Below are 17,622 nucleotides of genomic sequence, written 5' to 3' on the forward strand. Positions count from 1 at the left end.
GTTGCATCCATCATCATTGTTCACCTCCCAGTGAGTCCCAGGCTAATTATGAGCTTCTCCCTGGCTCTTCTGTGTGCCCCAGGAATGGCATCCCTTGGATGGGAACATCAGAGCAGTCAGATGGGCACACACAGCCTCAGAACCCAGCCCTGGAGCTGCTGGGTAGTAACTGTGGGTGCTGAGGAGAGGCAGCAGTGCGGGCTTCCCATATTTCCATCCATCCTGTAGTTTTCCCTTGTTCCCAGCCTAAAGTGGATCAATCAGCGCTGTGCCTCCTGACTCTTCCTGGGAACTTGGGGAGCAGTCACCCCGCATCCCATCTGGAGGGTGTCTGATGGCATCAGTGGGAATAAAGTTCATGCAGGCAAGTAAATATTAACCTTTATTCCATGACAATGGAATATTCCACACCAAAGACACTGAAATAAACCCAGCACCAGCTTTTCCCTGGGAGGTGCTGGCAGCAAGAAGTTAAAGATTTGGGGGTTAATACACCAAGATAAGTCTTCACACCCTGTGTAACCCTGAAATCCCATTTGTCCCCATCCCTAGCAAATGAAGCAGCCTGCCCTCAGAGAAGTATCTGTGGGCATGCTGGATATACTGGGAGCACTGGGATGGGAGGAGAGCAGGAGGGCAGCATGGCTGGCTGTTCCCAGCTGGGCCAGGACTGCTGTGAGTCATGTAGGACCAGCAGTGCTCCACTAAACTGTGGCACTGGCAGCCAGATGCTGGCTCTGGGGAGGCACAGGACTGTGCAGCCCTCTGGAGCATCCCTGTCCTCTGGGAAAGGAGGGGACACAGTGGCCAATGCAGATGGCACGTAGGGCTGGGGTCCTGCCCACAGAACAGAGAGGACTGAGACTCAGCTGAGCTTGGGGGATCTGCTGAATCCATGAATGAATTGGGGTGGTTTTGCTCTGGAGCTGCTAATGCAAGGTACACTGACAGCCCTAAATCCCATCAGAAATCAATCCATCTGCTCTTCCGCTCTGCACTAATCCCCACAGTGGCACCTGATCGATATCCCATTTACTGCTCTGTGGTTTCCCCGTGGATAAATCCCACCCAGTGCCCTGGATGCAGCTGCAGTGCCTGAATGAGGCAGGCAATGCTGTGGGGCAGGGAATGCTGTGGGGCAGGGAATGCTGTGGCATCCCTCCCCTGAGCCATGCCAGGCAGAGTGCTGGGCCTACCAGGAGGCTCCATGGCACCAGGGTCACAGAACGGACCTGCTGGGAGCAGCAGGAGAGTTGGGAATGTGTGGAAGCAAGTAAGAGCTGTGCCTGCAGCTGTTGTGCATGTGTGAGTGTGTGTGTGCACCACTGTCACCACCAGAAACACCAGAACACCAGCAGGGTGGGATTCAGGATCCAGGTGAATCCCTTGATCCACCACAGGAGCCACAGCCCAGAATGGGCAGGGATGGGGTATCCTGGCACCAGCCCCTCCGTGGGAATGGCTCCCAGAGGTGCCAGCTGCATCTGGTTGCATCAGGTCTGGGGCTTGGGCTGTCATTGGATTCAAAGCAGGATAACAAAGGGATGAGGAAGTCCTGTGCTCTGCGACATCTTTATAAATTGCTTGGACACAGCACTGGAAGTTCAGACTAAGCAAGTTCACAGACAATAAAAACCTGGGAGGGGCTGCTGACAAATTGGAGAGTTGGACAATCACCAAGTGTGTTAAGTTCAACAAGGATTCTGCACCTGGGATGGGGCAACCTCAGTGTATGTACAGACTGGGAAATGATTTCCTGGAAAGCAGTGTCGTTAAAAAGGACCTGGGGGTGCTGGTCAACAGTGAGCTGAGCATGAGTCACATCCATGTCCTGGGGGGGCATCAGGCCCAGCATCACCAGCTGAGGGAGGGAGGGAGGGGATTGTCCCACTCTGCTCTGCACTGGGGCAGCGTCACCTCCAGTGCTGGGGGCAGTTTTGGGCATCACAAAATAAAAAAGACATTAGGCCACTAGAGAGAGTCTAAAGGAGGGCAACCAGGATGGTGAAGGGCCTTGAGATGAAGCTGTATAAGGAGGGGCTGAGGTCGCTTGATCTGTTCAGCCTGGAGGAGAGGAGACTGAGGGGACACTTCATTGCAGGTACAATTTCCTTGTGAGGGGAAGGGCAGGGGCAGACACTGGTCTCTGCTCTCTGCTGACCAGTGACACTCCTGAGGAAATGGGCTGAAGTTATATCAGGGGAATATCAGGGTGGATATCAGGAAGAGATTCCTTTCAAACCAGGACATTCACCCAGAGGGTGCCTGGACACTGGAACAGGTTCCCCAGGGCAGCACCAAGCCTGACAGAGTTCAAGCAGCATTTGGACAGTACTTTTGGGCACGTGATGTGACTCTTGGGGATGGTGCTGTGCAGGGCCAGGAGTTGGACTTGATGCTCCTTGTGGGCTCCTTCCAAGTGAGCAGATTCTGTGGAGGGATGACAAAGGGATAAAGAAGGGCCCAGCTGATGAGGTGATACCACTGATGAGTAAGTGATGGAGTCCTCAGAGGGTCTCTATGGAGACAGCTCAGAGCACAGCAGGGACTGGGGGGCCACCAGCAGCCCACACACACAACACAGCTAATGAGGGGGACAAATGGCACAGCAGAGCCCTGCTGGTCCCTCTGTGGTGGTCAGGTCCCTGTGGGGCTGAGATGGCTCTGGGCTCTGTTCCCATACCTCTCCCCATTCTTTGGCTGCTTTCCCAGCAGGCACAAACAGTCCTCATGGTGGCCACCAGCATTTCCAGCCTGGCTAGTGGGGTTTCATCTCCTGAGTCACACACAGCCTGTCCCATGAGATTCTCTTCTATGGGCAGGGACAGAGCACACCCCTACTGTCCCCCCAGAGGGACGAGGGAGAAGGGATATCCATGGGGACAGCCTGCATCCAGGAGGTTAGCATATACCATGGTGAGAGCATGCATCCAGGGGGACAGTGTGTATCCAGGGGGACAGCAGGTGTCCTTGGGGACAAACTGAACACAGAGGCACTGCATGTGTCCATGGGAACAAACTGAATACAGGCAGACAGCATGTGTCCATGGGGACAGCGTGTGTCCATGGGGACAAACTGAATCCAGGGGGACAGCATGTGTCCATGGGGACAGGGTGTGTCCAAAGGGACAGCATGTATCCATCAGGACAGCATGTTTCCATGGGGACAAACTGGATCCAGGGGGACAGCATGTGTCCATCAGGACAGTATGTGTCCATGGGGAGAAACTGGATCCAGGGGGACAGCATGTGTCCATGGGGACAGCGTGTGTCCAAAGGGACAGCATGTATCCATCAGGACAGCGTGTATCCATGGGGACAGCACGCATCCACAGGGACAAGCGTGTCCATGGAAACAGCCCGAATCCCAGAGGACAGCGTGTGTCCGTGGGTGACAGCCTGCACCCAGAGGCACAGCCTGTGTCCAGAGGGACAACCTGCATCCGGGGTGACAGCATGTATCCATGGGGACAGCCTGCATTCGTGGGACCTGCACATGTCCAGAGGTACAGGTGACAGCCACGAGGACAGCACGCATCTTGGGGACACTGTGTCTGGAAGGACGCTGCACACCTGGGGACAGCATGTGTCTTGAGGGCAGAGGGACACGTTTGCAGAGGGACAGCGTGTCTGACAAGGGACAGCACGTGTCCAAAAGGACAGGGGTTGCCTGGAGGGACAGGATGTCTCTGGAGGGACACATGGATTTTGGAGAAAGCATGTGCCAGAATGGGAGCAGGAGAAGGGACAGCAGGTGCCTGTGGGACAGCCTGTGCTGGGGATCCAGCAGCCCCTGGACATGCTGTGCCACGCCACTGTTCCAGGTGGCCCAGCAGCAATAAGGAAGATCTCAGCCCAAGCAGATGGAGGACAGGAATTTACTGCCAGATCAAATAAAAGACGAGGAGATGACGTTCATTGGCACTGGCTGTGTCACTGCAAGCTGACCCCACTCCAGCTGCAGGACACAAGGACTTGGCCACCAGCTCTCACTCATCCCTGCCACTCTCCTTGGCCCTTATTTTGGGGTGGGGTTGCTGCCAGGTGACAATGGAGTGTGGTGCCACCATGGCCACCAGGGATCTGTTCAGAGACAGAGAAGCAAGCCTGGTTCCCACCAGCCTGGAGAGCCCATAGAAATGTGGCACACAAGGAATAGGGTCCCTGTCCCTGCACTGGTACCTGATCCCACAGGATTCTCAAAAGCAGGAATGAATGACAGTCACTTAAGAAAGGGATGCTCTAAGCCCAGATCCCAGGGGTGCTCCATGAATGTTCTGAGCCCTCTTCCTAGGGGTGTTCCAAGCTCTGGGTCCCCAGGGAAGGTCTGAGTGGTGATCCTGGGCCCTGACCCCAGGATGCTCCAAGCCTCTCTTCCAGATTCCCACTGGTGTCCCCAGGATTTTCCTCTCCACTACAGTACAGCTCTCCATGGGCATCCCTTGGCATCTGGATGCTTGCTGCCATTGTCTCACCTGGCACCTGCCTGCTCCAATTCTTCCTCATCATCTCTCCTGTTAGCAAAGCAATCACTTCCCAATTTAACCTGGATTAAAGCAGTATTGCTCACTTGCTCCCTCGCTAGTTCTCTTCCAATTAATTTGTTCCTCGCTTTTATTTCCTAATTAATTCTTCAGGCTCTTTGGCAAGGAAACAACAGTGGTGCCCAGGGTCTCAGGAAGGGATCAGGATTAATTATCCCAATGGGAATGAGCAGAGGGGAAGCAAAGCAGGGGCTTAGCCCAGGATGGGGATGGGGATCTGGGGTGAGCAGTATTCCCTGGACCACCCATAAACATCCCATACAAAGGAGAACCATGGGATGAGTGGCCCACAGCTTACATCATTTCCATCTTCCCTTGGGAATGCCACAGGAAAAAAATCTTCACAGAAACCAACAGGATGCCTCCGGGGGAATAACTCTAGGGGCAGATTGAAGTGGGGGGCCAAGACCTGCAAGGGTTAATGCACAGTACAGCACAGGGTGCTGGAGCTAAAAATACTGTGCCTTTCTTGGGATTTGCTCCAATGACTCATTCCTTTCTGTAATTTATTGCTCGTTACATAATCACTTTCATTTTCAGCTGGAGAAAAATGGAATATGTTTTTTCCCTTTTTCTTCTGTTTTTTTTAAATGAAAAGGGCATTTTAGCACATGAGCACCAGCCATTTTCCCAGTTCTTCCTGGCAAAGGGCTGGCATGCTGCCTGTGGCTCCAGCCTCCATCCAAAGAGTGTGGCGAGCTCTGGGGTCTGCTTAAGACAGAATGGGGAGTGAGGGGCCTCTGGGTGCTGGGAGGGCAGAGCATCCTGGGGGCAGCTCAGGGGGAGGTTTGGGATGGGATGGGATGGGATGGGATGGGATGGGATGGGATGGGATGGGATGGGATGGGATGGGATGGGATGGGATGGGATGGGATGGGATAGGATGGGATGGGAGGGCCGGATCCACCCACTGTGCCCATTGTGCAGCCAGGGTGAACACCCCATGGCTCAGCTGCTGCTGTGTCCCAGCAAACCCAGGGCTGCACCCCAGCAAGCCCAACATGGCCCAGTGCTAGGTCTTAGCAATCCTGGGGCTGCATCCCACAAATCCAGTTCTGTTTCCCAGTAAACCACTGAGCATGGACCCTGGCTGGGACTGGGACAATCTCATGGCAGGGAGGTGAGAACCCCACTCTCTGCCAGCCCCCCTGCCACCTCCACAGGGGGGCAGGAAGCCTTGTGTTTGGAGCTGCAGCCTCGGAATTAACTGTGCCAAATGTTTTATTTGTGTAGAAACGCAATTATGTTAATTAAAGCATATCTGTAATTACAGCACTTAGTGGCCTGTAAGAGCACAAGTGACTCTGGTGACTCCAGAGGAGCTGGAAGGCTGGCGGGTGGCTTGGCTGGGAGCACTGTGGCAGGGCAAGCAGCAGTGTCCCCTTGGGGTGACAGGGGTGACCCCAGTGCCTGTCCACTCTGCCAGGGATGGTGCAGCACGATGGGATGTTCAGTACTCACAGCCACATCCTGACCAAGCCACAGCCCTGCTGCTCTGGGAGTGAAGGCAAAAGGAAGAATGTGCATCTAGCACCTCAGGGATGAGGGAACAGGAAGAAAATGGATACCTGAGGTGGACAACAATGCCTGGGCAAAGGGAGTTTTTCTGGTTCTGCATGTGGCAGGGGCTAAAGAGTGTATCTGTGAGGGGAAAATAAATGGGAAACAGAGAAAGATGACAGCTGGAGCAGCACCCAGACAGTCCATGAAATGGCTGGGATCACATCCCACAGTCTCCAAGAAAAGGGAAGAGGGGAGGTGGCATCTGTCCCCACCTGAACAGTTCCCTCGTTGTGGGCATTGTGTTCTGGGGGGACAAGGAGCTCAGAGGGAACATGGTCTGGGGCAGAGGAGGGACACAGGAGAGCCTGGGGCAAGGGAAGCAGCAATGGCAAGGCATGGTGCTCCAGGATCCCACACACCTTTCCTCCATCACCAGAGCAGCCAGCCTCCCAGGCCAACACCTGCAACGCAGTTTCCACCTTCCCCAGCCTCCAGCAATGACAGAAAATTCCTGCACTTGCTCAGTCCAGAGCAAAGACACTTCACTGGAGCCGAAGGATTTCACCCTGAGCATCCACAGGATAGATCTACAGGCAAGAAAGGCAGGGATGGCTGCTGAGCTGCCATGGTTAGTTTGAAGCCATCACGAGCCCGGCACAATTCCAGAGCTGCACGGCAATGGGCAGGTGCTGCAGGATGCTGGGCAGGGGCAGAGCAGCTGGCAGGAGCACGGTGGCACCAAAGCCTGGCCGGGTGGGATCTATTTGCTGAGCAAACGTGGGGAGGCTGCTGATCCGGCTGCAGGAGGCTGAGCCCTGTTTGCTCGGCAAACACTCTGCTCCGGGTGCTCCGCCCTGGAGCATCAGGCGAGCAGCTGCCCCCACTGCCAGGCTGGGAGAGCAGCTCCCGGGGCTGCCAGGAGCCACAGGAACACAGCTGGTCCCGGGGACAGGGCTGCAAACCCTGCCCCTACTGCAATGGGATATCTTCATCCCTGTTGCATGGCATCCTTGCAAACCCCACCACCACGGGGACCTCCAGGCGAAGCCACCAGCACCCCAAGGGAGCCAAACCAGGCAGGAGCACAGCAAGATGAGAGAGAAAACAGGGTTACTCTGAATCCCTGGGGAATTATTCTTGGATATGTGCAACACTACAGATGCTGCCAACTCATCTTTCAATTAGTCCATTTAGTTGATAACTAGAGGCGGGGGGAAAGCTGCTGTTGAGGGTGGTTCAGCATGCGTTCATCACCTACCCTTTACTTCTTCTTTTTTTTTTTTTTTTTTTTTTTTTTTCCAGCTCCTTTTTCCCCTTAAAAATAGTGGAAATAGAGCAGGAGCCAGGATCCTGCCTGTGCTTTCCATGCCCCATGCTTTCCACAAACCACAGCTCCCAGGGGCAGGGATTGTCTCCTAAGCAACATCCCAGATTTCTAACCGGATTCTCCATCTGTGAACAGGGCACAAGTGGGAGACACTCTCTGGGCCAGGACTTCTTCCCAAATAAATATTCCCATGAGCCAGAGTTAGTGCAGGGAGTGGGGACCATCTGTGGAGGGACAAGAGAGGACACAGCTCAAAGCCACTCATGCCTTGCAGGCTCATCAGAGCGAGAGTGGCTCTGTCTGACACTTTCGACCCATTTCCCAGAGCTGAGTTTTTAACTTCCAAAGCCTCAGCTTTCCCTGAGAGGAGGGGAGGGGGCAACTGAGGGTGGAAACTGGCTCTGCAGACTTCCAGAGGTGAGGTTGGTGTGGGTACTAGGGGAGAGATGGAACTGGCAGAGAGATGCTGCTCAGCCCTGGGACGGGCACGGAGATGCCATATGGAATATGGAAAGAGAATTGTTGAGGTTGGAAAAACTCTGAGACCATCAAATCCAACCATTCCACCAGCACTGCCAAGCCCACCATGTCCCCAAGTGCCACAAAACTTTTAAATCCCTCCAGGGATGGGGACTCCACCACTGCCCTGTGCTGCACCCTTTCAGGAAAGAAATTTTCCCTGATATCCAAACTAAATCTCCCTTGGTGCATCCTGCTGGGCTGGTCCCTGGCACAGCCAAGATCCCACTGGTACTGGGACCAACGCCGGAGCACGTCAGGCTTTTTATCCTCCATCATGCTTTCTATTAATTAATGGCTTTTCTGTGGTTGAACTGCTGGCTCCAGCTTCCCTGCCACACTGTTCCTGGACAGAGCACTGTCCAGCAGGACAGCTGGCAGCCAGGTGCCACCGGAGAAGAGTGGCCTTGTCCTCTTCCCTGTGTCACAGTCCCCGTGACAGGGCTGGTTCAGGAGCTGGGATGCACAGGTAAGGATGGAAGCAGGGTTCTCAGAGTGTCAGCACGGTCCCTTCTCCTGGGAGCACAGTGGTTCTCTGCAGAGAGAACCTGCAGATTGGGGATTGCAGGGGGGAGGGGACTGAGGGACATAACTGGGGTCCCCCTGCCCACACCACAGCTCTCCTCACTCCCAGCTGGCACACGGAGCTCCCTGCAGGCTCTGAGCACACCGTGCCTGACTCTGCACTTCTCACCAGCCCACGGACCTGCTGTCCCTGTCCCTGTGCCTGCCCCCGCAGAGGGGGAGAGGGGCTTCTCCAGCAGCGCCAAGTCCCCACCTCCACAGAGCCTCCATCTTCACCACAACAGCCCACACGCCCCAGGAGCCAGCTCCCACACTATGCCTTTCTTCTCTTCCCATCCCTGCATTCCCACAGGAGCAGCACAGTGGGACAGGTCTCCTTGGAGTGGGGGAGATGGTCACAACTGGATATGGGGTCCCCAAGGACATTACCCTGAGCTCTGGTTTCCAATCATGCAGAGCTACTGGCACTGGTGGTCCTTCAGCCTAGCACGGCACAGCTCAGCAGGAATCCTACCCCAGCCAGTTCCAGGTGTGTCCTGCTGATCTTGTAGGTGCAGGATCAGCAGCAGGAGCCGAATTTTCCTCACTGGCTTCATTACACCCAGCTCCCATTGTGAGTAACTCATTTCCTGTGGCACCCTCTGGAGTGAGAGCTCACCCAGCTCTGCTGCTGCATCCACCTGCATCTCAGGTCTGGCCAAAGGAAACCAGCACCCAAAAGGCACCTCAGTGCCCTTGGGCTGGTTTGGGGGAATGCTTGGCCCTCAGCAGTTTGGCTAGCATGTCCACATGCCTCAAGACCTGCTTTGTCCACAGCCAGCACTGTTTTTCCTCACCTGAGCTTTAGCAGAACACTCCAGTTTTGGGGGTTCCAGCCAGCAGTGTTGCTGACTCAGCACCTGTCCCACTCCCCAGCGAGCCCAGAGCAGGTGCAAAACAAAACCAAACCACAGGACAGGTCCCAGAGAGCCTCTGTCTCAGCCAAATGGGGGAAAACATGGATGGGAAGGCCACAGTGCTTTGCTGATGAGGCAAATTGAGCATATTCTGCTGTGGGAGAATAAAGCACTGCACACCTTTGTCCTGGCACACCCAACACCAAGTCTAGCCTAGCACTAACCCTAATGCTAGTCATAGACCTAACCATAAACCTACTCCTAGCCATAGCTCTAACCCTAAACTTAGACACAACCTAGCTCTAAATCTAAACCTGACTATAACCCTAATACTAAACTAAGCCTTAAACCTAGCTCTAGCATGGATGACAACACTAACATGCAGCATAGTTCTAACCATAGCCCTAAATCTAGTCGTAGGCTAACAATGACCCTAAACCCAAGATTAAATCTAAAACCAAGCATAAACCTAAAATTAGTACACCTCCTCCTAATACCCTGAGCCATAACTAATACCTTAGCCATAACTTAGCCATAGATCTAACACCAGCCCTAGACTTAACCCAAGCTCTAACACTACTCTTAGATCTAACCTGATCCTAAATCTTTTATCTTAGCCCCAGACCTAACCTTAAAGCTAAGCTTAGCTTTAGCCTTAACCTTAAACCTATCCCTAAACCAAACAGTAGCCCTAAACTTTATCATAGCCCTAAGCCCAGATCTAAATTTAGTCCAACTTTAGCACCAACTCTAACCCTAACCTTAGATCTACCCCTAACCTTAGCCCTGACCCTAATCCTAACCTCAGGCCCAGCTTCATCCCCTCAGCAGCAAAGGGAGGTCAAGCTCTACCCCTGAGGTGCTGCAGGAGGACCAAGGGGGTCCCTCCATCCTGCAGCTCCCGAGGATGCTCATGCTCAGGATCCAAGACCCTCCTCCCAGCAGCTGCAGAGTTCCATCCCATTGCAGGAGCTCCTGGCTTGAGCAGCTGACAGCCAAATTCTAGAAAATTGCCATCACCCTGTTTGAGCCAGGAGAGTAGGGACTCTGGCACTGCTCCCCATCACTGGCACCATCTTCCTTGATCTCAATTTCTTACTTAAGAAATTTCTTTCCACCTGCTTTTTCCATGCAGGAAGGATGCTGCCATCCACCTGTCTGTGATCACCCTAGTAAAAAACAGGGGGAAAGACCCCATTTTGGGGAGAGCAAGGGAAAGCACAGCAACACTCACAGCTTGTGTCCCTCCAGCCAAGTTTTGGCTTGAGGATAGGGCTGTGGAGACATCCTTGCTGCAGGAGTAAGTACACAAGGCAGCTCTGGTGTGAGGATAAACCCCAAACCACCAAGAAGCTGCACAGACATCCCAGAGCATCACCACAGCAGCAAAATCCTCACCAGGCTGATCGATGCCACCACTGGGCAGGGCTCCACACCTCAGAGCCAGGCTGGGGACCAGCAGGGGCTGCACATCCCTGTGTTCCTAAATTCTGGCTGCCCTGCCTGCTTTGCCCTCACAGGGCTCTGCTGCAACGGGGTGAGATTAAGTGTGCCTGTCAACAATGAGGGGTTTGCATGGAGGTTTTCACCAGAGCATCGGCATCCTTGTAACAAGAAGACATTGAACTTCAGGGGACATGGAACTTCTGGCATGGACAGGTCACCCTCCAGACCCCACTCCACAGTCCAGCAAAGCACAGCCACGCTCAGCTGGCACCAGCTCAAGAGAAGAGAAGGGGGGAGAAAACCCTCCACCAGTCTCTGCCTTTTAAATGCTCCTTATAAATATCTTCTCACTGTCTTCTGAGTCACCCAGCTGAAACGTGCAAGTTACTAACAGCCTGGGAAGGGGCTGGGAAGCAACCAGGAGCCAGGGGAGGCTTCTGGCTAAGTCAGCACTTTGTCCCAGAGCTGCACTGGCAGCTGCTGCGTGCTATTCCCTCCCTGGGAGGAGAGCAGAGAGCTTGGGGGATGCTGAAACACATAGCAAGGCTGTCCTCGATGGCCACAATGCTCAGGCTAAGCCCTAACCCAGCCCCAGCCCCAGCCCCAGCTCCAGCCAAAAAGGTCAGGGATTAATGTTTTCAGTGGGAAATGCAATCCATCCCACTTCCAAATCCCTCTCTTTGTTCTATTTGATTTATCACAGAAAATACAAACTGACAAAGGCTTGAACCCACCCAAGATTCTCCCACATCCTTCTTCCCCTCTGACTCCTCATACCAGTGATGCAGGCAGGGCTCAGAACTTGGATCCAGGAGCAGAATTTGGTACTGGGAGCAGGATTTGGGGACAGGAGAGGGCTGCTACTGCCAAGTAACCTCAGAGACACTCTTGAGCTGACACTCAGCAGGTCCCATAGGCTGCCACACTGCTCTATTCCCTGAGGACGCTGTGCGCATGACAAGGTTTGGGGACAGCTTCCTACAAGGTGTTTCCAAACACCTTCTGTCACCTTTGTAGACCTTCCTTCAAGGCCAGATTGGATGAGGAACAACCTGGTGCAGTGGAAGGTGTCCCTACCCATGGCAGAGACATAGGAACTGGATGGGCTTTTAGGTTCTTTCAAACCCAAACCAACCATCCTGCAATTCAGGCTCCAACTCCTCAAACATCAAATCTTGCTATCATCACCCACTGCTGCAAGGCAGGTGAGACCCCCACCCACCCCTGACACCTTGTTGGGGGGATCTGAGTTTCAGGCTGCCTGCTGCCCACACCCAGCACCCTCCCCACTGCCTGACCCATGCTGCTGCTGCTTCTGTGCAGATGGAGCCATGGTAGCAAACAAAGCATCTCCCAACACTCACTATCCAAATCACACCCCCCTCCAGGCAGGCTGATCCTTTAAGGACAGCAGGAGAAAGCTGGACAGGCAGAAAGTCCCAGGCAGCTCCAGGCTCTCCTGGCATTTCTGTCTGCAGCCCAGCACAGCTCCTGCTGAGCCACGTGGGAGCTGGGAATGAGACAAAAGCAAAAGCAAGGACCAGGGTCAGAGGGAAGCAGGAGGAAAGAGAGATTCTCAGAAATTGCAGATGCATCCAGCGTAGCCCCTGGGGAATCCTGCATTCAGCCCTAGATGGATGCTCAGCCTCCCAGAGCCCCCAAAGCACAACCCACAGGGGATGTGCAGGGCTCTGCTGTAGATGATGGCCAGGGCACACTTGGTCAGGGTCCTCACAAACAGAGCCAGAATCCAGCCCAATTCCCAACACTTCAAACAACTGGCCATTCTGAAGCTGCTCAGGGAGATGTCCCTGGGTGACAGAGGAGAAATTCCTCGCTCACCCTGGACACCTCCCATGGACAGGTGCAGGGTGCTGGGAAGCTCCTGGCATATGAAGAATGCAGGAAGCTTGCAACCAGGAGTTTCCCCTCTATTTTCCCTGCCAGATACCTCCAGGCTCCAGGGCTGGGTGGGTGATCCTGAAGAGCCCCAGGCAAAGCCTGAGGCTTTGAAAAACCCAGAGAACATCACCTAAGAACCCCAACAATGGGGGACCAGGTTAACCTCATTCCACTGAACCCAATTCCCTGGCAGGTGAGTGGCTGGTGGGGAGCAGAGCCATCCCAACCAGACAGAATGGAGTGATGGAGTGGATATTTTCCATGGCACTTTACACATGCAGCCCAGGAATTAGCAATAACCACAAAGGGTCTGGGGGTTCTCCAGGGGGTTTGACAGTTTACCTTCACCTTTGCAGGAGCTCCAAGGCTTCCAAAGGGTGGCTGAGCCCTGCTCATGCCCCCTGCATCCCAGACAGTGCTGTGCCCTGAAGGAAGCCCTGACCCCTCCCAGCCTCGGCTGAGCTGGATCCTTCCCGCAGAGATGCTCAGAGCTGCATCTCCCTCTCTGTGTTTTCCACCCGCAGAGCCCAGCAGCTTCTTCCCAGCCCTGGCTGCTGTCAGATGCTGTGACAGCAGCAGCTCCAAGCACCCCGACACCCCACCCACCTCTAAGCAGGTCAGCGTCCACCCACCCGGGAACACAGGGAGGAAATGGGTTAAAACGTGACCTGGATAACGCTGCACCTGCATCCCCTGGCAAAAAATGCACCGTGCACACGGGAGAGCAGGGCCACCAGTGGATCCCAGCCTCACGCAGCACTGTCAGGCAGCCCCGAGCACCGCAGGGCTGGAGTGGAGGCAGCACAGCGCTAACCTCGGCACTGCAACCCCTCCAGGGAGCACTGCAGGGCCAGGGCATCGCCCTCTGACAGCTCCTGGGAAGCTTTTCCACCTCTGCATACCCCTTGGGGTTCATAGGAAAGGGGACAAGTATCTGGGAAGGACATGTCCTGGGTAAAAGGGGAAAGCCGCTGGACTCACCATTCCCACCTCACCCACCCGGGGCAGCTTGAGGGGCACAGCCAACCCAGCTACACCAAGCCTTTTTGACATCTACTTCTCAAAAAAGCCTTTAAACAGCAGCAGAGGCAGGAGGGAACACGGGGATAGCATGGCATTTCAAGACCTTTGTGTGTTTTGCTTAAAGAAAAGGACGTGTGCACATGTTCAGGCAGCAGCAGGGAAGGATCTCTGCAGGGAACAAAGCACACACAGCACCACGGAGTGAGCCAGGAGAGCTGAGGGAAGGATGCTGCTTGCAGAGACAGACCCAGCACCCATGGAAGCGGGGGAGGATCAGCACCTACTGGGGCCTTGAGAAGACAGATCCAAGCCACACATCGCATGTAGGCAAGAGAGATGCTGGAGGGTATTTTCTATGGAGAGGGACAAAGTTCTCACCCGAAGGTCAACTCACTAAGATGCGAAAACCTGGTGAGGGAAATGTGTAACACTGGGGCAGGAATGGATGGAAGCTTCCCTGCACCCCAATAGTCCTGCCATCACCTAAAGCACCTGCTCTAGGAGACCCAAAATTGCTCCTGTGCAGCAAATTGCCAGTGCAGCAATGTGCCTCCTGGTTCTGGTCCTGGTGTGGGCTGCTGAGCCACGCAGTTCAGTCAGAGCCTGAGCATGTGGAGCTGGCACTGCCAGACAAAGGAATCCAAGCACTGAGAAGCCTTCCTCCTTTCTGCCCTAGACCTCTGTCTCTTTCCTGGGGTTCAGCTCACCATCTGACAATGTGGGATCTGCTCCCACTGGAGTGGGGGGACAAGGGAGCACCCCAGATCTCTTGGTACCCAGAACCAGAGCACCCATGTACTGCAAACTGTCCGTGCAGAGCTGCTCCCCAGCAGCTGTGGAGCCTCATGAGCGCTGCACATGCGTGTGCATAGACATGGGGGTCTCCACCAGCCCCAACCAAGCCTGTGGGCAGTGGAAATTGAGGCACTGCAAGCGTCCCCTTAGCCAGCTCAGCCCCTCTTCCCACGTGGGCTCTTCAGAGCATCACCCTTCCCTACTTCCAGGGAGCGCTGTCATCCCTCAGCAAGGTCACCCACACTCTCACACAAAGCCCCTCGTGTCTGCTGCAGCATGAGACCACCATGATCCCTGGCGCCCCATTCCCACCTCACCATAGGCAGAGAGGCACTGTGACACCAGGACCCCCAAATCAGTTTGGTGAGCGAGTGGATGTGCAGGGGGTGGCTTCTCTTGCCATGTGTGAAGCTGCCGAAATCACAATTCAGAGGCCTGACCTGAATTTCACAAAGTCACCCAGACCCCACTGCAGCCCACCACTGGGCCAGGAGCCGTCCACTCCTGCAGGAAATCATCATGGGATGATGGTGATAAGGAAACGGGAGATTCTGTTCACATCAGCCCTCTGGCACAGAAACACCAGAGATGACCTGCCCCCAGGGTTAACATAGGTGGCAAGCGGGGAACAGGGAGGGGTCGCAGCCTCTTGTCATTTCCCTGCCACCCCCTCCTTGACAGCTGTCAGGCAGGAGGAACTTTTCCCTGCGTCCCTGACGTCTCCTTCGCTCCTTCGCCCAGCATCACTCCCAGAGCATCCCTCCCTCTCGGCGTGGTCCCCCATCCCCGGTGCCGGCGGGAGGGAACTCACATGTCAGATGCGGCCGCCTGGTACGGCTGGCTCCGGCAGAGGATGGAGTGTCCGCAGCCCTGGCCCATGGCTCCGCATGCTTCGGCAGCCCTGCCAGCCCCACCGCCGCCGCGCCCGACTCTCGGTGCCGGCAGGGAGCGGAGCCTCCCGCCGCGCTCAGCTCGCTGCTGTCACCGAGCCCGATGCAGCGCGCCAAGGCGTGCGGGAGGGGAGGACGGAGCGGGGGCGACGCTGATTGACGGCGCTGCTGCGGCTCCGCGGGGCTGGGCGGGGGCCGAGCCGCCCGCCGGAGGGGCCGAAGGGGCCGCACCTGCCGCCCGCCGCCGCCCGCCCCGCGCCGCGCCCCGGCCTCGCCCGTGCGCCGCGCCGCGCCGGGGAGCGCCCGCCTTTGTCTGGAGATCGGCCGCGGGCCCTGCCCTCCGCACTCTCCCCGCGGGGGCAGCCGTCCCGCACGGCCCTGCTGGGACCGCCAGCCCCGTCCACCGTGTGCTGCTGCTGCTGCCCCGGTGGCATCGGCAGCACTGGTCCCACAGGTTCCCTGGGGTGTTGAGCTGCACTAGGCAACACCCGATGCACAAGCAGGTTGCTTTCCTAAGGGCACTGAGCAGCACTGAGTAATATATTTCCTCTTCTGTGAGAGGAAATGGCCTCAAGTTTTTCAGAAGATTGGTATATTTGGATTTGGTATAAGGGACAATTTCTTCCCCAATATGTTGTCAAGCACTGCAAGCGCCATGCATTGGGGGGATTTAAAAGGCACATAAATGTGGCACTCGGGGACATGGTTTAGTGGTGGGCTCGGCAGTCCTGGGAAATGGTTGGACTCAGTGGTGTCAGAGAGCTTTTCCAAATCAGGGTTCTGTGATTCTATAATACTGGACAGCACTGGCCTGCAAACAGGTCCTTGCCAAGACAGCGAACACCCTGCAAACAGTCACAGCCACATGGGTGGTCCTCAGCTTGGACCTGCTGATCTCCAGTCCTGGGCCCCAGGGGCTGGGGTCTGGCAGTGTGAGCTGTCAGCAGGGTGGGACAGTGTCAGAGAGTGGCTGGAGAAGTGTAAAAGTTGCTGCAGTGCCAGCACTGCCCCGTGTTCTCCAGCCAAAGACCCAATTCATGGGAGCTACACTCCCAAGAGGGACCCTGGAGGACACCCATCCTACACTGAATTCGGGTCAGAGGTTTCTATGAAACCACACACCTCCTGGCACAAGGAGAGGGAATAAAGAAGGAGCAGCAGCAGCAGCCTGAGATTTCAAAGATATTTAAGCATTTCCACTTCTTCCAGTGTAAGCACTAGAGTCAAAACGTGAAGCTCCTAGGGACCAGATCCTGGACAAGGACTGCAAGGAGATCATCCAGTGGATAAAGGCCTTGACTCAGGATTGTAGAACCATGGCATATTTTGGGTTGGAAGGGACATTGGAGCTCCTCCAGTTCCACTCTGCTGCCATGGGCAGGGACATTTTCTGCAAGACCAGGATTCTCCAAGCCCCATCCAGTCTGGCCTCGATTGCTTCCAGAGATGGGGCAGCCACCACTTTTTTGAGCAACCTGTGCCAGGGCCTCATCACCCTCATAGCCAAAAATTTCTTCCCAATATCCCATCTAACCCTACTGTCTGTCAGACCAAAGCCATTCCCTGTTGTCCTGTCACTCCAGGCCATTGTCCAGTGTCTCTCTCCAGCTCTCTTGGAGCTCCTTTAGGCAATGGAAGGGGCTCTAATGCACCAAAAAGAGCTATTTTGGTTGTTCTTCATTAGCCTTGCAGACCTTAATCTCTTCAGCGTCATTTGCCTGTGGGGAGAAGGGAGGAATGTGCTTAAAGTCACTGAGGATGGGCTGCTGCTTCCCTGCTCCATTGTGAATCCACCAGCAGCAATGGATATTAAGGGATTAGCACTCAAATCACATCAGTTCCTGTCAAATTCATCAGGATTAATATCCCTGTGGTCTAGAGATATAGGCAGTGGATTGTATCAGTTACACAAGATCCTCTGCCTTCGTTATCTGCAGGGGAAACTGAGGCCCAGACCTGCAATTGGTTCCCCAAATTTTCCCCCCAAGAGATGAGAATACAGCCAGGACTAATTTGAGATTATTTTAAGGACCATGACTTTAATCTAATCCCTATTTCCACCCTGAGTCTCTGGTTGAATGACTTAGGTTTTCATCACATGGCTGAGATCATATCCTATACTCATTTGGGGAGAGAATGATGGGATGTCCTGAGGACTGGGAGTCATCCCAGCATCCATTCCTCTTCTCCCACCAAGGTGTCTGGTCCAAGTTGGTGCCTGTACTCTGCAGTGGCAGTGGTGGATGGTGGGA

At 54.9% G+C, this 17,622-nt stretch overlaps 1 protein-coding gene across 1 annotated transcript in view; it reads right to left on the minus strand.

The window, feature by feature from the left end:
* PDE2A (phosphodiesterase 2A) overlaps window positions 1-15,599 on the minus strand; it is a 36,701-nt gene extending 21,102 nt beyond the window's left edge. The window contains exon 1 of the mRNA XM_079299143.1: window positions 15,292-15,599. Within this exon, the coding sequence (XP_079155269.1) occupies window positions 15,292-15,359 (68 nt within the window). The 5' untranslated portion in view covers window positions 15,360-15,599. The remainder of the gene's footprint in view (window positions 1-15,291) is intronic.
* Between the last annotated feature and the right edge of the window lie 2,023 nt (window positions 15,600-17,622).

The sequence above is a fragment of the Erithacus rubecula genome, assembly GCF_903797595.1.
Source record: "Erithacus rubecula genome assembly, chromosome: 1".
Lineage (NCBI taxonomy): Eukaryota > Metazoa > Chordata > Aves > Passeriformes > Muscicapidae > Erithacus > Erithacus rubecula.